Source organism: Cyanistes caeruleus, chromosome 10, assembly GCF_971803275.1.
Source record: "Cyanistes caeruleus chromosome 10, bCyaCae1.hap1.1, whole genome shotgun sequence".
In the NCBI taxonomy this organism is placed as follows: domain Eukaryota; kingdom Metazoa; phylum Chordata; class Aves; order Passeriformes; family Paridae; genus Cyanistes; species Cyanistes caeruleus.
In genome coordinates, this window is record NC_141710.1 from 18658975 (window position 1) to 18681392 (window position 22418).

Genomic DNA, 22418 nt, shown 5'->3' on the forward strand with positions numbered 1-22418 from the left:
GGTGTTGAGTACCTCAGATTTTGGTTGTATCATATGAAGGGAACTAGAAAGCAGTGTTATTCAAAGTGTAGTGACATCAAGATATTTTTGGCATGATGTACCCTAATGCTGACAGGACCTGTAAAAGTGTGTGGAAAAAAATGCTTTATTTTTCCTGTGTGTTTGAAGTGTTAGATACAATTGGTAATATGGAACATGTGACTACTAATGAAAATATTAATATAAATTTGCTAGAGCATTTTATTATGAACCACTACTTTAAAATCTAAATCTTTATTCTCACATGTGAGTAGAAGCACTGGATAAAGGCATTCCTGAGGAAGTTTTTGCATTTACTCTCCAGCCATGACTCACCCCTTACTCAGAGAAGCAAAGCCCAAGTGACCCAGCTGTGATGAGCCCAGAGCCATCACTAAGGAAGTTTCCTTAGCAACAGGAAAACATCCAAAACCTCTTCTACCTCCTGCTTGCTGTTCTTTAAGTTGTTCTAGGTAAATGGATGCTAAACCTCATACCTGAATTTCAAAGGTAGAACCAGTGTATCACAAAGCAAATCCTTTTCCTTGCAAGCAACTTAGCTTTAGCTACCACCCTCCTGAATTCAGGCTTAATATGAAAAATAACGTGATTTTTTTTATCTACTCTCTCCAAACACTCATAAACATGGGCTCATAAACAAACAGCAGAAACAGTTGCTGCACCCTCAGCTGACACTGATTATCATTAGGGGTCTGTTGAAGTTAATGAAACCATGGCAATTCAGAGCAATCAGCCCAGCAAGAGCTGGGTGCTTGTGGGTTCCAGGTGCCCATGATCCAGGCTGATGAAGAGCAGAGGGATAGTTCACCCAGGACAGAGAGAGTCTTGGGGGTTTGTTCTGTGGTGCTTCTTTCTGAGCTGTTTTGAAGAAATTTTGTGGTTTTTTAAGAGATGTTGGACCAAAGAATGGGGAGCTGCAAGCAAGTGGAAAGCTGTTCTTTGTGTTCCAAGGTACTGTGTACAGTGGTCTGATGTATTTCCTATTTATATGTACATGTTTTTTTAAAATATCTTTGCTCCCTGTATTGCACCCTTCTGGGGTGAAATGTGTAAATTATATTGCATCAAGATGTCACTTTTTGTGTTCACTGTAATCTACACTGAATTCAGTAAGGCTCAATGTATATGCTTCCCTCCCTGTTGCAGGCATGCAGTCATGGAAAAAGGGTGCAGAAATGAGTGTATTGATTTATGCCTATCACTGTCTGACAGGAGCAGGTAGGGGTCTGGGAGTTTCAGTTTAGCTGATGGACTGCACTAAACCTGCCCTGGTTCTGGTGCTATTCCACGTGAGATATCTTTGATGCAGCTAAGTCACTTTTGAAGTATTGTGGAAGGTGAAGCAGAGCCATCTTTGTAGGCAATAACAGCAGAATGAGATTATTTAGGCTAAAATGAGTCAATATTTGGAAAATTCCACTGTTAATAATCAGACCTTGCCTGAGGGAAGCTGATTGATGCTGCCTGTACCAGATGGTTTGCAGCATGAGACTCAGCCTGAGTGCTCTCATGGACACTCCTGATGGGGAAACAGCTTGGGGGAAAACACGAGGGTGCAGCCAGAAGATGCATGTGGGCACCAACTCGCCTCACTGGGAAAAGCACAATCAGGGGTTTCAGCTAAAGGTGGAGGAAGAAAAAAGCACTTTTGGGAAAGATAAAATTACACAAATTTGAACTCTGGCAGGGCATTTGAGCTCTTGTCTGTGGTAGCCCTCAGTGGTGGCCCTGTCCCCAGCTGGTGCCAAGCATGAGGGTGCCTGGTCTGCTTTTCCAGGGCTGTGAGCTCCTGCTGGCATCAGAAACACGAGGCCTTGGCTGTGTTATGCTGACATTTGTCCTATAAAATTGGCAGCAATAATGAATGATAGCCCATATTTCTGTAATATCTTTTTCCTCAGGACACCTAACAACATGCCATTGATAATGCTTTTTAAGGGCTGGATTTTGGCCAGGTCCTTGAAGAAGCAATAGCTTGGCTCTGGTCCCACAGAAGGGATCTCCAGTCTGTAATGCTTCTGATCAGGGACAAGGGACTTGCTTTCCCTTCTCCCAGCTGACTACCTCCCCTAAACAAACAACCCTTCCTCACATCACATCAGCAGGGCTGAGGAGAGGGTATCTGATGGTTGTAGCTGCTTGACCTGAGCACCTGGTTGTTCTTGGCCTGATGCTGAAGCTCTGAAGGCACTGCCTCTTGCTGAACAAGTGCAAGGACTCTAATGGGTGATTTTAGGTGGGAGCAGCTGTATCTGTAGTGCCAGACAGCAGATCTAATGACATACTACTGAGCTGTTCTGGGTTAGGCTATAGCAATGACTCATTAAACATAATTCTGAGGGAGCCAATTTTGGGAGTGTTGGAGTGATCACAAACAACCGAGGCATAAACGAGTCTTCTTTCCATCCTTGGTCCATAGCACAGCTCAGGACTTCTCTGGTTATTTGTGGACAGAATTTATTGATGATTATTGTATTCCTTGGCATGAACTGAGATTTCAGCCTCCAAGTTCATGGCCATTAACCATGCTGAGATCGAGTGAGCCATTTGTCTCACATGATGGGTTTGCCTGTGGAAGCTGCAGATGCTTTGACTGACTTATGAGTGTGGTTAGATGCTTGTGTCAGGTGCAAACAACAAAAAACCCAAAAATGGCCAGTCTGGAATAGGTGTTTGTGTGTGGGATGGTCCCTCCTGCAGAGCCTGGGCTGGGAGCAGTGCTGTGGCTTCCTGGTGCCCTGATGAAATGTACTGCTTCTGCATCGAGTGTGGTTGTAAAGAGAAAAAGGAGATAGATTAAATTCATCTGATGCTTTACAGTGAATCCTGGTAGAGCTTTTCTGCTCAAAACTTTTTGTCTTGCTTTCCCTGACCATTGTGACATCAGAAATTTGCTGGTCTTTTTGATTCACCAGCATAAAAGGAAACACTTATTTGCAGCCCAGGAGCAAGGATGGGAGCCTTCAAGCACCTCATGTGTGTGCAAAGGAGCCTGATGCATCCGGGGCTGTGACTGCTCGAAGGACCACTTCAGATCCTCGAGTGTGGGCCTGAGTGCAGTTTGAACAAGCTGTGTGCTTATGCAATTAAAGCCAAGCTGTGCTGCTTCTCGAGCACTCAGAGCACTCGATAGGGGCACACAGAGCTCAGGCACTGCTGTGTGGGCATCTCTTTAAACCCCAAATGGACGGAAATTGGCCCCTGTGCAGCAGGAAGGAGGCTGTGGGTTTCTGTCTCCTGCTGTGTCACCACAAGCTCAGATTCTGAGCAGTGACTGCACTTTTCAGCAGCACCTGTGCTCTGGTTTTGCTCGTGGTGTTGTTTATTTTTTATGGATCAGGAGTCTGCAATCAATTTCAAAAATATCAGCAGTACAGTTTGAGCCCATGAGATCAGGAGCGGATGTGTACTTTCTAGAAAGCACTGAAGAAAAATATACTTTAAAAAGAGCATTCATTCCATAATTGCTGTAGAGGATAGACAGAGCACTGTTTTTTTTATTGAGTGAAATAGAAAATGAGGAATCAAAACTCCTATATCCTGTTCCATGTTTTTCAGTAACTTCTATTTGGAGGCAAACAAATGCCTTCCTTCCCTGCTTCTGCCTCCTGTAGGAAAGGCAGAGCTGCAAATGGGAACAGAGCTGTCTTGTGGCTTTAAGACTTTGTGATAATAGAAACCCTTGGTAAATGGTCCTATGGAGATATAAAATGATTAATCTACAGGCATCTGAGAACACTTAGGACTTAGCTTTTGGTCTTGTACCTGTTATTTCACTTGTGGGGCTGTTAATAATCTCATAATGCACATCAGGCCATATCTTAATGATTAAAAAATGATTAAAAGGTCTGTTTTATCTGTAACTGGTGAGAAACAATTATTTTAAGTAGCTCAATGCTTGTACCAGTAAGATGTGGTATTAAATGGTTTTAATAATTTGGCTGGAGGGTTTTTCCAGGGTGCTAGAAGCACACCATCCCTCAGATAAGAATGTTGTGCCAGCTGTGGAGCTGGTGTGGGGGCAATGCAGGGGGGCAGGAGGCTGTGGGATGGAGGGCAGAGGGATGGGAAGAGGGTGAGAATAAGGCAATTTGTAGTGCCTTGGCTTGAGGACATCTGGGGGGGTAGAATAAGGCCTGGGTGGGAAATCTAATAAGGATGATAATAAGACCTGAGGGACAGAGAAGGATGGATGTGTGCCCAGTGGGAAGTGAGAGGGCTGGAGATGAGGGGAGGGGGAAAAGCTCTTTTCCTTCCACACTGAGACTTGGGCTGACAGAAAATCCAGGAACAACCTTTGCCTGCTGATGCTGACCTGCTGGTCCCTGGAGGGGAGCCTGCAGTGCAGAGAGCTGTCAGGGGATCTGGCAGGGCTGAGAGCTTCCCAACAGGCTCCCCTGCCTCGGAAGTGTCCAGTGCTCCTCACAGCTTCACTCAGAGATAATTAACTATGTCATTAGCAGGGGTCAGACTTCAGTTTTAAGCAGAATAAACCCAGCTGTGAGCATGTGAGTGGGACATGGACGGGCTTAAAACATTTCTGAGGTTTTTCACTTGTGCTTTCCTCATATGGGATGCATTTCACCTCCCCACCAACCTTTACACATCAACAAGAGTTAAGGATTAAAGAAGAATTAAAAAATGGACAGTTTTTCTAGCGTGGAGGGCTACTCTTCAGCTCAAGCCCAGTACAGAAGCTAATTGCTGAGGAACAGGGGGATCTTTGAAAGCTCCAATTAAAGACAATTCAAAAATCTCCATTGCTATTAGGAAGAAAATAACTACTGCTGGACACATACTAGTTAGCAAGACCAGCTTACCAACACAGGGAAACAGCTCTTTTAGAAATGGACAAGGCTCTGCTGAGCAAATTGTAATTAAACAGACTGGTATTACATAGAAATCTGGCTTTTTGTCCCCCCTGCACACCCTAACAGGGCAGCTGGGAGATGATGGTTGGGCAGTAAGGGACAAGTATGAGCCTGTGCTGGGCTAAGTGAAGCCAGCTTGATCTGGATTCAGCCCAGCAAGGAATATCAATGTGCCTGATGCCCCCACATCTGTGGGGCTGCATCAGAAGTGCAGATCTTCAGTTCTGGACTGGGGAAGTTTTACATAAATAACATTTAAATAATTCTGGTGAAACACTTAATGAAGTTATACTGCCTCATACTTTTTGTTAACAACCAAATATTCTACCTGACAGTGTTTGCCTGGGCACACAGAAGTGAGTCCCTGCTCACGTGGGAGCCAGAGGCAGCTTTGCCACCGAGTTCAACAGGCACTAAAGCTGTTCCTGTAAAATTGCATTTCTACAGTTGCACTGCAGTACTTCTGCTCTAGACCTCTAGTTAAATGCATGTTAAAGTCTATGATCAGCCTGCCTGGCAGTGAGTTAATGGTCCATGGTGTAGCTATTGCTGTGGTGCCTCTTCTCCATTAAGAGAGAGGCAGTGCTGCTCTAAGTGGTTTACATGTCTGGAATAATGGTGCTTGTGGCTTGCACCTGCCTAGGGAGGATGCTTGTTGCATTTCAACTAGATGATAAGAGCCAAAAGGATTGCTCAGCCCAAGAGGTGCTGTAGTGCTCCAAAGGGACACTCTCGTGGGAGTGGGAACTTCTGGCATGTTCCCCCAAGCATTATTTCAGGAAGCTCATGCAGACCCCTTTGCTGATTGGGTTTTGCTGCCTCTTCCTGGCCTTCACCTGCAGGGTGCTGCAAGCATCTGTACTTGTGTGTTTGCAGCCTCTTAACAAGCATGGAAAAATCAGGAGACTTTGCTGTCCCTGCCCTCTGTTGGCACAACATCCTGCATCTGGCTCAGGGTACACTGACCTCCCAAATGATCCTCAAGTTTAAAGGGGAGAGATGTTGGTCCCTTCTGGGTACATGCAATGCTCCAGTCTGCTGTGTTGCCTCTGGCATTTTGGATAGTAGCCTGAAAGGTTCAGTGCTTGGTGTTGGCATCTCCCAGCAGTCTGCACCTGGCATGCAAAGCAGCACAGAGAAGGGGTGACTTTTCCAGCTCTAAAAGCAAAAGCCAAAAGGGAATTAAGAAAAAATTACCAGCTTTGAAGGTGGGAGGGGTGCTGAGGCCTTTTGCTTTCCTTTCCCATGGCTGTGCTCCTTGTCTCTCTTGGGCCCCATGTTGTAAATCCTGTCCTCCCATCTGAAGAGTGCTGGCTGCAGGCTCCCTCCAGAGCCCCTTGGTGCAATCTGGGTCATTCAGAGAAGGTTGTCAGGAGTGATCCTGCACCTCCCTGCTGTGCCAGCGCAGAACTTTGTCTTCCAGGGCATGGGAGGTGCTGGGCTGATCCTGAGTCCTGCTCTTAAACCTGGCTGACTCAACCCACCCAAGCCTTGGGGCTCCTGGGGTGATGGCTGGGGTCAGGCGATGCTGGGACACCATGGTGGGGACACAGGGGCATCTGTCTTGTGGCATCTATCTACCCACTCTTTTTGGCTGGTGCAGGACAGTAAAACCCACTTGCCCTGCCAAGGGGCTGCTGGAGAATAAGATTTCTAGTGGGGCAATTAAGGCCTCCTAGGGAAAGACGGGATTCCCTCCAGTGGGACTGAGAAGATTATGGCAGGGAGCTAATCTGTATGGCTGTTTCATAAGTTCCCCCAGTGCCTGGACTCCGTGCTCAGCAACAGACACTCTATGTGCTGAGAATAGCTGATTGCCCAGAAACACCATGTAAGAATGTGTGGAGGGCTGGAGCAAGCTCTGCCAGTCTCTTTGTATTTTAGTGTTATCTAACAAAATCTCTCCTCATTCCCACACCAGGTTAGGAGGAGGGACCAGATGTGCTGTCACTGCTTGGTGGAAACCACCCTTCACCTGGCAGATTACATTCCCCATGAACCCCCACCTCTTTCCTTTACCTTATTCACCACAAACAGGCAGATGTTTGTGGTGACAAACCTTACTCCAAAGCCACTGTTCAGACTACTGTCAATCCCCTAGTCATTTGCTGTAGTCAAAATTCACAAGCAAAGGCAGAATGCAGGTATTGCTCCAGCCCAGGGATCACACCACAAGGGGCTTTGCTACTGCTGGTCCCTGTGCTCACACCAACTGCACTGTGCAGCATCCAAGGCTTTCCAGAATATGTTATTACAAAGTACAAGTGAAGATTTAAGTTCCCTTCTGGATACTTGTTCTGTTCAGCTTCAAGCTTTTTATCCAAATTATTTAAATGCTCATTGTCTTAGTTTTTTCTGTTCATAAATCCATAACCTGCCTGTTTTCTATTCCTGGATTTAAATCACTGTGTATGATACAGTTCCTGTTCCAGCAGCTTCTGCTGCTTGTACACGTTTGAACAAGCAAACTCTGAATGCATTCTGAGGAATATGGATATTCCCAGTCAGCCCAGGGCTGGAGTAATGGCACTGCTGTGGTGTAGCAGGATGCTTGGAAGCTGGGGAGAGTGTGGAACTTTGTGCTCTGTCAGCGGGGGAAGTTGGCAGCTTCCTCAGGATTTTTCTGTTTTAAATGCAAACACATAAATGACTTCAAGTCCACCTTAAAACAAAGATCACAAATATGAAGTCAAATAAGACCCAAATCCCCAGCAAATGCATTAAAATTGCAGCCAGTTTTTATTTGTTATTCCTCCACTGTGTTTTACTGCCACAGCTGGGGAGCGCTGCCAGTGAACGCTGTGTGAGCTCCTGTGTGTGGAGTTGGAGGGGAATGGACAGTGAGTTCCCCCCTGGCTCTGAGCCACAGCCTGGAATTTCCTGACAATTTTCCTTTGTGTTTCTGAGAGCTGCTTGCTGTCTGGGAGTGGTTCTTGTGTCCCTTCCCTACCTCATATGCTGTTTTCAGTCTCTATTGCAGCATTCTGGAGTATTTTGCTTTCCAAATGAGGTCCACAGGGCACACTAATAAGTTGAAACATCACAATGTGCATCAGTTAGGCATTACTGTAAGCCTCTAGTTCCAGCCTGCAAATGCTACCAACAGCGAATTCATTCCTCAGATGAGCAAGTGTAATTTATATCTCAAAGCAGCACTTGAAACTGTTTAACTAATAAAATGTCCTTCACTCGACTCCTCAGTTAAAGCCTGGCTGGTGCCAGCCTCTTCTCAGATGTAATCGCTCTAGGAAATCCTTTTCCAGTGTGCACCTAGCAGTAGAACCTGAATGTACTCTAATACATGCTTTACTCTCCACCCCCCAGTACTTCCCTAAGTTCTCCCACCATCCCCATCCCAAATGCCTTGTCCCATCCAGCAGCTTCCCCCCATACGGATCAGGTTTACCTGAGCAGCAGAGGAGCAGCAGTGCCTAAAATGGAGATTTCAATGGGATGTGACAGGGAGATTTTCCCTCTCATCTATGAACTTCTGTAGTTGCCACCTTTGGGAAAACAGCCTATCTACCAGCAGAAGGCTTCCAAATATCTTGTCTCTCAATGTGTCCAAGTATTTCTTGCTGCTTTCACAGTTCCCAGGAAGTTTTAATTACTTTTGGTTTTTAAATAGAGGCAAAGCACCAGAATTCAACAACTACACAGAAACAAGCTGTCAGAAGGAAGTGGGTGTGAAGACCCTCTGAATAAAGTCAACCCAAAAAAAGATGAGCTTTCTCTCTCCAAACTTTATTTCACGAAGCTCCTTGTTCTCCCCACATTTATAAAAACTCTTCTTGAAATCCGCTCTGCCTGCGCGTCCTTGGCTGCCGTGACTTCCCTGGGGCATGATGGCAATTTCCATGAGGGCAGGATGCTCCGTGTGGAGTAGGTGCCTTCTCTGTCATTTAGCAAAGCTCATCCCTCTCACCTGCTCCTTGGAAGAAAGCTGCAGGAGGCAGGCAGAAGAAGGAGATCAGGGTTGGGGCAGTCCCAGTGTTGTGCTGATCCCGTGGCCAGCACACGGACAGGCAGCGCCTCGCTGGCCGTGCACCCTCTGCTTCCCGAAATGTCAGGGCTGGGCAGGAGCAGGCGTGCGGCTCTTTCTCCAGTGCTCACCCATCCCTGCGTGCCCTTGCCTGTGCTGGTGTGAAATCAGGGGCTTCCCAGCCTTTCCCTCAGTCACCTCCATCGGACCACTTTGTCCTTGGGTGGTATTTGCTTTTCTGAGTCAGGAACGTGCTGGAGAGACGCTCCCGTTCGTCTCCGGCTGCTCACTCATTTCCCATGCTGCGCTCTTGTTGTTTGCTTCTACAGCAAAAAGAAAAGCGGCTTTTGCCAGTGAGGTCCACAGTTAGTTGCGATAGGATCTTTTTTCCCCTGTTTAAAATGTGAGGTCTCGCAAATTAAGAAGCTACAGCCTGTCTAGGTCTTATACCAGTCAGTCTCTGATTCATCAGAGAATCTCCTTGGTAACTAGCAGTTCCTCTCTGATGATTTGCTACTAAAAAGCTCTCCCAATTTAAAGATAAAACACAGAAAGCAGAAAGAGGAGCTACACTATGTAGATACCTTATACAGAGACATATGCCTTGTGTGCACACAGCTATACTGGATATTTTCTGATGTGTGTGGGAAGCAGCCTCTCTGTGAGACAGCTTGGTATTACCCTATGGATGGCAAATGTGCCCCAATTGCCTCATCTCTGCTAGAAATCCTTTTTGCTGCTCCAGGGTCAGCAACCCCATCTGCGGGGTAAATAATCCCCCAGGAGAAGATGAGGTTGGCATTTAACGAGGGGCTCAGCAGTTCATGCTTTAATAAGCCAGATTTCTGGCCTTGCGTGGGACTGATTGCCAAGTACAAAGATTCAGAGGTGGGGTGACTTTCTGCAGGAGGCGTGCCTGGTGTGTTTGATGCTGCCTGGTTGCCCTCTGGATCTGGTAATGAGCCCCTGCTGCCTGACCCCCTCCTCACACACAGCAAAGTGCTGCCTAGTGCTCTGCTCTTGCTCAAGCTGCAGGGAAGGTGCTCACTGAAGATTTTTTTTTTCCTAGTAATCAGTACTGCTGGAAAAGTTGGCCCAAGGTGAGGCTAAGAACACTCTGTGTTTGAAATAGTGAGTAATTGTGCTCAGAAAGTCAGTGTAAGTGAGGGATGCCGCAGGCCAGGAAGCCCTGTGGTGAGAATTGCCAGGGGTTCCTCAGGGATGAGGGAAAGGTTTTGGACTGGAGGTGACTGCTCATGCTGGGCACGTCTGGGGCACCTACAGCCAGAAAGCCCCAACTCCCTGTGCATGCTGTGTCTGTCCCAGCAGGACTGCCCTGCTCCCTCTGGGGCTCTCTGTGACACTGAGCCCACCGGAGCAGTGAAGGGGACATCAATTCCAAAGGAGTGGAACTGAGCTGCTTCCAATTCCTTTTACCAGACAAACCAGGAATTAATTTCACTCTTAAATTTCTCTTGCAGAATCCTTCCAGCAGCCCTTGGCAGAAGTGAACAGAGAGAGGAAGAAGAGCAAGGCAGGTTCACAGGGCAGACACTGGACAACTCACATTCTTCTCTGCATTTCCTCACTTGCCTTATGTTCCACAGCACTAATTTCTTGAATTGTTACAACAAACAGCAACAAAGCACCAGATTCGTGAGCTGTTTTTCCATCCCTGCAAGGGGGTTTTGAGCTCACTGTGAAAGCTTGCCCAGCCCTGGGAAGCACCAGCAGCTGGAGTGCAGCTCCTCCAGGCAGGTAAGGAAACCATACTCCATGGATGTCAGCAATTTGGGACAAAGTCTGCACTCCCATAAGGTGATGTGACACCTCTAATATGTCAGCAGGAGATTTCCAGCATCATATGCTCTGCCTGGGAAGGCCTGATCCTGCCCTGCTTAGATTCAGACCTGTGGGTCTTTATATTTAGCCGGAAAAATCTTGAGTGTAAATGTGCTGCCCACACCATCAAAGCCTAAAGTGCTCAGACCTACAATTACCAAAGAATATGGGTGACAATAAACTGGTTCTGGTAAATGAGAGCTGTTATATTCAAGCCTATTTTTGATTCAATTGAACATGTCAGGAACACGACCTCATTCTGGTTAAGGGATGAGTTTTTAGATAATCAAAGTTCTGATAAGCCCGACTTCCACCTCAGTCAGGAAGAAAAGGGGAGATTGATGCTCATCCTTCCCCTTCCTGCTGCCACTGTGGGTGCTGAGGCTTGGCCCTGGCAGGTGAGACCCTGCTGTGAGGGGTCAGCTGCTGCTGTTTCAGGCTTGAAGGGACATTACAAGAGGAAGCCTCTCCTCCACCTCTCTCCTGCCTTTAAGTTTCCTTCCTGAAGCTCGAAAGCTTCTGCTGCTATCAGATCTGTGAGCCTGTGCCTCTTGGTGGAAGGGAAGCAGATGGAGCCCCTGATGGGTGGGATGTCTGCAGGCATGTCCTGGCTGGCTTCATCTCCAGGATCCCTTCATGGAAGGAAGGATGGAGAGAGGTCAGGTCCAGCAGCACTGTCACTCAGTGCCGTTCTGCCACCAGAAGTCACCAGGCTGGGAAAAGCAGGATCATTTTTGTTTTGGCCAGGGGTAGCAGGAGCTCATCTCCCCTGGGGGAGCATCAGAGCAGAGCCTGGGTGCCATGCCCTTCCACTCAACTCTTCTGGAGCAGGAGATGCTCCCTCAAAGCCTGTCCTGACCTACAGAGGCAGTGAGCAGACCTGAGGTGGACAGTTTACCTTTGCTGAAACTCCAGAGCAGCCAGATCTCAGTTTTTATGTCATGCATTTGAGTTGCAATGTTGTGACTTGGACCATATCATGGGGAGAAGCAGAAAAGCATCAAAACCTGCTTGTTCCTCACCCCCCACCTGCTGCCTGCATCCTTCCATTGGCTCCCCTGCAGATGCCTGCAGACAGCATCTCCTCAGCTGGGCTATTGCCCACCCTGCGTGGGTTTGCTTACCAATTCATATTTATAGATATAAAAGCAGAGCTTATGTACAGTGTTTTGCTCTTCCTATCTCCTTTGCAATGTGTCTCTATTTCGGGAAGCAGAACAAAGGTGTCTGCAGCTATTTATAGCAGGGGAAGGTGCACAATGCCTTCAGCCTGGGTGGGCACGGGGCTGCCTGGCTGAGGGTGATGCAAGGTCCCTGCCATCAGAGATGATGGTGTTTTCTTCCTGCTTTTCTGTGTCTCTTCCCTTTTATTTCAATTGTTGGTCTAATGCTGAATAAGATATAAGCTTAAAGGACTGTTAATGGCAGTTTAAAAAAAAAAAAAAAGAAAATGTGCAAAGCCTTGGCAAGTATTTTTATGAATTGAATCTCTTGAGATGAAAGCTTCATTACTGTGAAACAATGAACCTGCTACACTTTTAGTAGTACAAATGGGTTTCATTTGTATTAGGAAGATACAAGCTTATTATTTTTAGTTTCTTCCTGTAGTACCAGGAATGTTTAATGTGATAATCAATGTAATTGAGGAACTGAAAGTACAGAAAATCACAGCACTCTCAGAAGTGATGATGAGTGCAACTGCAGCATGGCCAAAAGGTGTGGGACACGGGTACAGGAGTGGTTAGAACAGACTCCTGTCCCAGGTGTGGATGATCCCTTGTCATGCTGGGATCTGTGGGAGGGCAGTGCAGCCCCTGTACCCTCCCCAGGTCTGGTGGGGTGTACCCAGTCCTGAGCACCCAGCAGGAAGCTCAGAGCTGTGGGGTGCATTTGGGATGGCTCTTCTGGAAGGACACAGGGAGAAGGAGTTTTTTGCTTTTGTCCCCAAACCCAAGGACTTGAGAGCAGAAGTTTCCCCTCCTGGGGTCTGGGGGGTCAGGACATTTGGGAGCAAGCCTGACTGCAGAATTTGGCACCTATGTTTGAGCAGGTCTTAACTGAGTGTTTGCAAAGCTGGACAGCATCACAATTTGGCCAGTTTGGCTTGTTATTCTTTCTTTTTTTCTCCCCAGAAAAGAAAAAGGCACACATTTGACACCAAAAACCTACTGTCAAATTCCAAGCTCCTCTTCCTAAGTACAGGGTTGCTAAAGCTTTTCAATTAAATGCTTCAGAGCCCTTAACACAAGGAAAACAAAGTATTTCCTTTCCAGGCCACTGCTTGTAAACTGTGATACTATTTTGTGAAACTTTCACTCCAGAAACTCAGCAGCAGGCACCCAACACACAACTGCAGCCTGAATTCTACGAGAAGCATAAGCAGCAAACTCATGGGAGGACCAACCAGCAATTGGTCACCTATAGCCCAGCAGCACAGAGATCCTACTCCAGCTTTGGGGAGCTCCTTGTTGCCATGTACCAAACCCAGCCTTTCCTGCACCTTCAGGAAATTTCCCACCTCATTTCATTCCCTCCCTGATGCAGCTGAGGTTTTTTGTGATTTACTGTGTGTGTTAGTCCATAGAAGAGGTGGAGAGGAGGAAGGCAGCTCCTCGTGTCTGCCCTGTCACCTGTCCCTGGGGCAAGGAGGCTGTGTGGGGAGCTGGGCATCAGCCTGGGTGGTGATGGGTGAGGAGAAAAGCATAGAACACAGGGCAGATTAAATATATTTTAGATGCAGCTTCTGAAGCTGCTAAACTCAGAGCATGTCTGAAAGAAACAACAGCTTGCAAAGGTGCAGCCAGGTTTGTTTTTAGCCCTCTCCATTTTAATTTGTTTCACTTTGAGCAGGGAAATTTTCTACATTAGAAAAGTTGCCTTGTTCTAGTGGTCTCTAATAAGTCATGGCTGTAGACACCTAAAAGTGTTTGATGCCCTCTGTAAATGCTGCTGGAGCTCTTTTCCCATGCCAGGACAGGCTCCCAGCTGGCAGCATTGGAGCTGGTGCCCAGCCTTGCCCAATAATGCAAGGCTTCCTCCCTCTGCCAGTCTTGAACAGAAAACCACAGAGAAAAAAAGGTTGGTCCACTAAATGAACTCACTTCAGCTCTTGCCATGGGTTAGATTTAAGCCTATTGCAATCAGAATGTATTTTGAGGGGAATGACTGAAGGCAGAGCTCAAAGTGCAGCCATGGTGATGCATGAGCTGTGGTGTTCATGCTCATAATGCATTTGCTTACATTACAAAGCAATTATCAGAGTTTAAGATTCCAATAGCATTTAGAAAGGCATATATGCCTGGGGGTTTTCCATTTGCAGAGATGTTTCTTTTATTGTACCTACTTGCCTAGTAACTTTACTGTTTTAAACACATCAAAGCGTTTTAGAAATCTATTTGTGATCTTTGTTGAAAAACAAGGCAATCCTGCCAGGTCCACACAGAATACTTCCTCTGTTGCAAGTGGCTCCTAAGGCCCAGTTTAGGTGTTGTGAGGTTTAATGAGGTAAAACCCCCTGTACAGCATTTCCTGCTACCTTTGGTAAATTTTGGCAGCACATCCTTCAGCTGGGGCAGCACACTTCAGTGCTCTCTCTATCACTGCAATGCCATCAGCTTTTCCCTAGCTGTCCAACTCCTCCAGGAGCAGCAGTCACTCTTGCAGTAAATTTTCATCTGGAATAGTGCATTATTCTTGTGGCCTGCTCCTGGTGCTCTGCAGACAGGCTGTGGGGGTGGGAAGGGCAAACCTTCTCCATCAGCTGCTGAAGAAGAGGTTTGTGGCTGATAACTGGAGGTGGTGCCGTGTAGCAGGGCTCTGGGCAGCTGCAGTCCAGCCCAGGACAGCCAGAACTGAACTGGGACCTACTGGAAGAGGAAATTCAGACAACCCTCATCACTTAGCAAGGGAGTCTCTGCAGGGAGGAAGATGTTCATACCTGACAATTCTACACCTCCCAGCGGTGCTGCAGTTCCCTCTCACAGCATCAACAGACTAATTGTTTATCACTGTTCATCATGTGCAAAAGGCATGTGAAATTGCCTGAGTAATTTCCATAGTAACCATAATGATCACCTTCCATGTGGGGCTGGGAATGTCAGGATGTTGTATACTTGAGAGTACCACATGTACCTGTGCCCTTGCATAAAGCACATCCTCTTCTGGCAGCCAGCCTTTTGTTTTTGGGCTTCCACTGCTTGGCTTATAAGCATTTGTAAAGCCTTGATTACTCATCAATACCCTTGCACTAGACACATGCTTCTGTGATGTCTTTAAGGTTATGTGGAATTCTATTTGCAATCCCTTTCATAAAAAAAAAAAATAACACAAACCACTTGCTGCTAAATCTGGCTGTCAGCAAGCAAATGCCAGGAACCAAAATGACTATTATTATTACTGTTATTTGCACCATTCCAAAATCCATTAATTTGCTTGTTGCAGTGTTAGGTAATGAATGCTTCTGCAGCAAGGTCACACCTCCATTTTACATCAAATAACTATCTTTACTCATGTTTGATATATGAAGCATATTTCTTGCTTAGGGCATAATGTTTTATTAACATTATTTTCCTTTGTTCTTTCTTGCAGATTGTCTATTATAACTCTAAAGATTGCCTGCATGACATCTCTTTTTAAATTCAATGCATAATTATATAAAACAGAAATTCATTTGATGCTACATTAATAAATCTCTCATAATTTTCTTTGAACAGGGGGACGTGCTGCTATTATTTACCAGAAAACTTGGATTTAGTAAAGCTTCATGGAATTTTGCAGTCTCTGACACACGTATTAGATATGGACAGAGCAATGATGGAAATAATGTGAAGGCAAACCATTCAGTTCAAGACAAAAAGACTGATGGAAATAGTAAAAATAGAAGATCTGAAAGCAAGAAGTACTGAAAGAAGTATCTGACATGGGAACTTGCAGGAAAGGTTCGCTGCAGCTGTGCCTGGCTGAATGTCAGCCTGGGTTAATTTGCAAGGTGACAGATGTCTTGGGAAGGGGCAAATGCTGAAGAACAGAGCTGGTGTCCCTGGGCCAGGTCTGCTCGTGGAGCTGAGCTGCTCTCGGGTGTCCTTGGAGCATCAGTGCTTTACTGCAGCCGTGGCTTTGGGGCTTGTCTTTAAGGATGATTGTGCAATCCTACACCTTCGCAAAAAAAAAAAATGTCATCTCCCCCTCCTGGCAGCACAAAGTTTTGACCGACTGACCCTATTCTGCTTGATCTGCTTCTCTTCAGCTGGTCTTGGCTCACCTCTGACTCTTTCAGCCCGATTCTCCCCGGATTGTCTGTAACCACTCATTGCTGGGTTTCTCAGTGCTGTCATCCACTGTGTCCGGGTGTTTCTGGTTACCCCAGCTCCTCCTCCAGCAGGGCTGCTCCTAAATTCCTCCCAGGTGACCTTGACCTGTAATTTCACTGTCCCCTTGCTGTGGCTGAAGGAGCTGTAAGGATGTTCACAACCATTATGGAATTCACTGTGCAAGGACAGAGTACAAAAGAGGTCCTCACACCATAAACTTTGAATTTGCAGGAGGTAAGAGCTGCTGTTACTGTTTTGTAGATAGAAAACCTGCTGGTTGGCAGATATTAAGTGTTTGGCTCAAGGTCACAGTGAGTATCTTTGAAGTCACTTGATAAACACTTTGTTCTCAGCAAAGGATGTGCCTTGGGCTGTGATCTTATCCTGTAACAAAAGCTGAGATACGTTCCTCCTCGTTTATTCTAGTCTGGTGGTATAAGTTGCTCACAGTTAATAATAAGTGGAAGACCATTAATTGTGCCTTCTGATATATGTTTTTAATTTCTTTATTCATAATGAGCTCATTGCTTCAGCAGCAGGAGTGAAATATGTGATACTACTGGAATTTCTTTGCAATTCAGCATTAATTAATGTCCACTTCTCGCATGACGTTAATAATAACGTGCCTAATGTTTTAGAGGCTGTTGTGGAAAATTCTTCTCTAGCTGGCAAGAGCTGAAATTTGCATTTTAGCCTTTTGTTTAAAATTGTCTCTGAAGGGCTTTGAAGTATTAGAGTGAAGTTGGATGTAACACCCATGTCCAACCCAGCACCATGTAATTGGAATCCAGGTCTATCTGCTGCCCTTGTCTCTTCACGTTTACCAGCTGGTGCAGGGAAGGACACCTCATTTCCACAGAGGCCATGATGAACTTTTTGTTAGGAGAGCAGGTCTGTCAGCCCTTATTCCTGCTGTTCCTGCAGAGTTTTGGTTAAATGCTCTGTGGCACTCGCTGTCTCTGGCATCATTTGTGTCCCGTTGTGTGGGATGGGCTCCTGGGTCTGTGTGGTGATTTTCCTCATCCTGATGTTGCACTAACAACATGCTGCAGGTTTTTCTGATCTTTTTTCCCTCTGGAGGGTTAGACATGCCATTTAGCATGACTGGCCATCCAGGGATAAAATTATACCACTAAAGTTAAGTTACTGTTTGCCTATTCTGTGAGATTTGTGTTAATACCATCACAAGGTTAAACCCCTTTCTTCACAGGTTACGAGGATGAATTTAGTGGCCTGAAATGTTGATTTTTTTCAGTATACCTTTGCTGCTGTTTCATGCATGTTCATCTCCTCAGCCCTGTCCAGGGGAAACGTGGGGCTGAGTGTTGACCTGTGGCTTTTGGTAGAGACTGGGAAACAGACTGATGGTTCATGGCTTACAAACATAGGGTATCCCTCTGAATTTCATGCTATTCTTGGCTCAGCAGCAGGACTAGGTAGACTGTAGGCCCTCAGCACCACAGTGAATGTCTCTGCTGCGAGGATTAAAAGAATAACTTGCTGTCAGAAGTGGAAAGCTGCATTTCCTATTCCTGACCCTTTAAAGTGTGATGTGACCTTTTGAGTACACAGAGAGCTGAGAAATTCATAAATGCACATAGATTTAAACAAGAGATGCTGCTTCCTTTTCTGAGAGCTCTGTCAGGCTGTCTGGAAGTGGGATGATTCTGCATGGCAAACTTGGGAATTTTTGTGTGACCTTGCTGCTAAAAGCTTCATCTTGTGGCACCAGGGGATAACACTGAAATTGTGCACGGACTCCAAATTTTTTATGTTTTTTAGCTGCTGAATGAGCAGATATGGAAACTGCTGCTTCACTCTGCGTGCTTGGAATGGCATTCCCAAAAGCTCTTGCCATAGGGCAGGCTGGGGATGGAACAGCATCGTGGTGTGGTGTGTTAGAGGTGTGTCACCTTGTCCCTGTGGCCATCTCTGACACCTTGCCTTGTGCACCACATGTGTCTGAGCTTGAGAAGCAGCTTTGCTGACTGGGACAGATGCAGCTGGGAAGTCCTGCACCCCAGCAAGAATCTTTGATGCTCCTTTTTCAGCCCTGCTTGGTTGCAGGTTGGAGCTCACCCAGTGCTTGTGCAAAGCAGCAATCACAAAACCACATCTTGGACAGGCTGTGGAGTAGGAATGGGGAGACTCTGAGGTCTCCATGCACAGGGGATGTACCAGGACTGTGTTTGGCTGCTTTGACCCATGAGGGCAGCTGGGGAAAACTGCTCCTTTTGTGCCTCTGCACTGTCACCTTGGAAAGAAAATGGGAGGTGACAATTCTTGCAGTCCCCCATCCTTGCTCAGCAAGCCTTGGCAGGGAAATGGCACTCATTGTCACAGCCAAGCCATCTGACCCAACAGCTTTGGTGGGAAAGCTCAGAGGGAGGGATGTTGGATTCTGCTTCACTGAGTTGCCATTAGGAAAGTTCCTTGCTTTTGGTTTTGTGTCTAATTTGGAATATGTGTAGATTTTGGTCAAGAAAAATGAACAGTGAAGAACACTAATTACTGCACCCTGAGGATAATGGCCTCAGTGTCCCCATGCTACATCTGACTTTGGGATTAAGTGCGTGGCTAAATACAAATTCAAGCAGTAGCACAGGCTCTTCAGTAATTTACCATTTCACTTACAAATGTGCTTTGCAGAAAAATAACTACTTTAAACCTTTTTCTTTGCTACACCCACTGACAAATATAGCTCTGAATTAGTATAATGCTGTCTTTCCAAAGCTCCCATTCACATCTGTCTGTGCTGAATTCATACGTAGAAGTTTTTACGAAGAAATGAATTGCTAAAATTCCTAATGAATGTGGTTATCAGAGAGGCTGTTCTAATAAGGATAATATACATCAGCAAAGCTGGCAGGTTTTTATTGGGGCAGTTCTTCATTGAGTCCAGAGTAGATGCTGTGTGATAAATCTTGTTAGTGCTGTCACTCTTGGTCCTGATGGTGTGAATTGCAGTTTAGCTTGCAAAGCAGCAGAGCCATTCAGTGGCTTGTGGTTTTTGGCATCATGCTCAAGTGTTCTCCAGCCTTTCCGGTCTTTTGCCAGTCTCTCTGACTAATTCACCAACCCTTTTATAATGCAAGTATTCCTCCTGAAACACATCTTTTAACCTCTGATGTTGAGACTTTTCTGATGGATGCTGCTTGCTCTCACAGCAGGGTGGGGCCCACTGCAGGTACCTGGCTCTGTGACCAGAGATCCAGGTAACACTTTGCTCTTAGAGCACCTGAGTGGTTTGTTTTATATCTTTCACTTTCAAAACCTTTTGAGCTGGATTCCTCTCTGGCTTTCACAGACAGTTATAGCTCTGGACTGAACTGGAGGCCAAGAGATAAACCAGATCCTGTGGGGCTTTTGTGCAGAGTACAACTGGTTCATTCATTACAGAGGATGCTGCTGCTTTTTGAGCCACCTCCAACCAGTTGGGTATTGAGCATCACAGTCTCATGGAGACAGCCTGAGGCTGAGTCCACAGCTTCAGAGTTTGCTTGCTGTCATGATGACAATGACCTTGTTTCCCTGGCTGGGTTGAAGCTGTCACTGTGTAAATGCACACCCTGCAAACAGGGACAAGCAGGAATTTGGAAACAGCCTGTACCTGGGACTAGTGCTCGTGCTCCATATGCTGTGCAGGACCACTGGATCTCAGTCCCACTGCGCCAGCTGCACTCTGGCCAGCGGTGGAAGGGTTTTTATATTTCTTCTTTTAAAGTATCTATTGCTGATATTATGTGTCAACAAACTCAAGTGTTTGCAGCAGAGACAGTATCTTACGGCTTCGCATCAGTGAAGATCTCAGCAAAAACAACAGCAGCAAAAAGAATAAATGCTAGAGAGTTTAGTGCGAACTGCACCAGCTTTGTCTAATACTAACCTTGCAAGAAGTCCTTGGATAATGTGAACTGGCTGTTACTGCTAGCAGAGAAAATAAAGTTGCAGCAGTTTATATCAGCTGAGCACCTGATCATTATATCTCATGTTGTAAAAGCTGTGGTGGAAGCACAGGTTAAAATGGCTATTCATCTTTGATACCTTAGCAATCTGAGAGTCTGTAATAATCTCTAAGATCAGGTTAATGGAGAGCTCAAATTTTATATACAGCCTGCTAAACTGTGTTTACAAATGTTCCAGTTCAAAGAGGGAAGTGCTGCACGTGGAGTGTGGAGTGGATCTCCCCTCCTCCCTGCCTCTGCTGGGTTTTTAAATGTGTGTATGTGGTGCTCTGAAAGTCTGACTCGGCAGTGCTTGGGTGCTTCGAGCTGAAGGCTGGCACTGCTGGCCCTGGCACCTGGTATTTCCAGGGGAAAAATTGTAGCTGAGAAGGGGATTCCATGTATTTATGGAATTACCCATTTCTGGGAGCAGATATGGAGCCAGGCTGCATTTGAGAGATGATGTAAAACCAAGTTAGAGGAATATACTGTCATGCAGGACTGGAGTCAGTGGCTTTGCTGTTGCTCATGTTTCCAGGTGACTTTAATTACACTCCTATGCAGGGGAGGGTGTAAAACATGATGGCACAAATAAACAAAACCATCCACCTAACAGGAGGCACAGTTGCAAGTTCTTAGTTTCTAATCCAACATATGCTCCTGCCACTGTCTCTAGGTTCCCTGTGCATTAATACATGTCTTACAGAAAAGCAATTAATGAGAAGGTTTTCAAATGCCAAAGCATAAAGTTACTGAGACCAGGAACCAGCTCATTTTTGGCTGTCTTGGGGCAAGCCTGGGATTGCTCACCAGGCTTCAGTGAAGTGATAGTGGGCTTGCCCTGGGGAAAAAACTGTTTGTCTGACCATCAAGAGAAAACATAATTCAGACTGAAAAGCAGAACAGAGTGAATTTTGTAGCTTGTTTGTCAAAATATTGTTCTTTGAAAGTCTGCTCTGGTCTTGTGTAGGGAGATAGCAAAAGAATGGATTTGGTAAAGGTTGGGGTGCTTCAGTGATGAATGGAAAATTTTCTTCCCTCTCAGCTTGCAGTAGTAATTCTATGTATCTGTTCATAGGTTTCTCAGAAAACTATTTTCATCCTTCCAGCAATATTTGATACTCTGTGTATCCTGCAGACTGCAGAAAATGTTTGCCCTTCTCCCAACAATGCACACACACAAAGGACAGTTTTGAAGTGTTTGTGCCTTTTGATTGACAATAAAAACCTTTTGCTATGAATTCTGGCAAAAAGTTCATGGTCCTCAGAACGCTTTACAGTTAATTCTCATTTCATTTGCATGACTAAACAGTGGTTCTGCATCACTTCATTACAAAAGATTTGCAGAGCTTTGAAAGTGTTTCATTGCTGGAGAAAAATCCGGCAGTAAATCCACCTTCCATGTATGGTTAAATTGCTTTAAGCTAAAAACCGCAATAGGAGTAATGATTTTTTTCATGGAATCATAGAATGGTTTGGGTTGGAAGGAACCTTAAAGGTCACCTTTTTCCAACCCTTGCCATGGGCTGGGACACTTTCCACTAGCCCAGGTTGCTCCAAACCCTGTCCAACCTGGCTTTGGACACTTGCAGGGATGGGGCAGGCACAGCTGCTCTGGGCAACCTGTGCCAGTGCCTCTCCACCCTCAGGGTCAATAATTTCTTCCCAATATCCATTCTAAACCTATTCTCTTTCATTTTAACACCATTCCCCCCTGTTCCATGTCCCCATTTCCTTGTCAGAAGTCCCAGTGCAGCTCTCTTGTTGGCCCCCTTGAGGCACTGGGAGGGGCTCTAAAGTGTTCCCAGAGCCTTCTCCTCTCCAGGCTGAACAACCCCAACTCTCCCAACCTGTCTCCATGGCAGAGGTGCTCCAGCCCTCTGAGCACCTCTGTGGCCTCCTCTGGACCCCCTCCAACAGGTCCTTGCCCTTCATATGTTGGGAACCTTAGGGCACTGCAGGTGGGGTCTCATGAGAGCAGAGCAGAGGGAGAGAATCATTGCCAGGTCCTCTGGAGCTTCTTGTCAATCAACGCTCCCAAGCCCTTCTCCTCAGGGCTGCAGATGCCTTTTATCCCTTCAAATGCAGCCTTAGGTAAGAGGAGACAGGGAGAATTCAAGCCCCAGAAGAATCTGGGTGTGGATGGTGGAAACAATGAAAGATGTCTTAGTGTAAGAAACAATCTAAGTTCCTGTCAGCACGATGATGTGAAACACTGGTGATTCACTGCTGGAACTTCCTGCCACATCAAATGTATTGCCATGAATTATTTAGCAAGCCTAATTGAATGTAATTTTGCTATTGGAGATAAGTAGCCACTAAGCTTAGTCTGAAAAATCAATTTGCATTCGTCACAGAACTGATATTCCTTGAAACTGGCTTGGGATCATCCATAGTGCTGCTTCCCTCATGCTGCAGTTTTGTGCCCTTC

General features: G+C 46.0%; 1 protein-coding gene and 1 long non-coding RNA gene across 4 annotated transcripts in view; one reads left to right on the forward strand and one right to left on the reverse strand.

Moving 5' to 3' along the window:
* Positions 1-22418, reverse strand: part of KCNMB2 (potassium calcium-activated channel subfamily M regulatory beta subunit 2) — a 139377-nt gene that overhangs the window by 40929 nt on the left and 76030 nt on the right. Inside the window, exon 1 of one of the 3 annotated variants that reach the window (XM_086843326.1) lies at positions 8317-8473. The exons of the other annotated variants lie outside the window; for them this stretch is intronic. Within the exon in view, the coding sequence (XP_086699452.1) occupies positions 8317-8390 (74 nt within the window). The 5' untranslated portion in view covers positions 8391-8473. Of the gene's footprint in view, positions 1-8316; positions 8474-22418 lie in introns of those variants that run through there. 3 annotated transcript variants of the gene reach the window in all.
* On the forward strand, positions 779-17793 carry LOC147651348 (uncharacterized). Its single transcript, XR_015274290.1, has 4 exons — positions 779-990; positions 10374-10426; positions 10531-10650; positions 15447-17793. It is a non-coding gene; the product is annotated as an uncharacterized LOC147651348 (long non-coding RNA).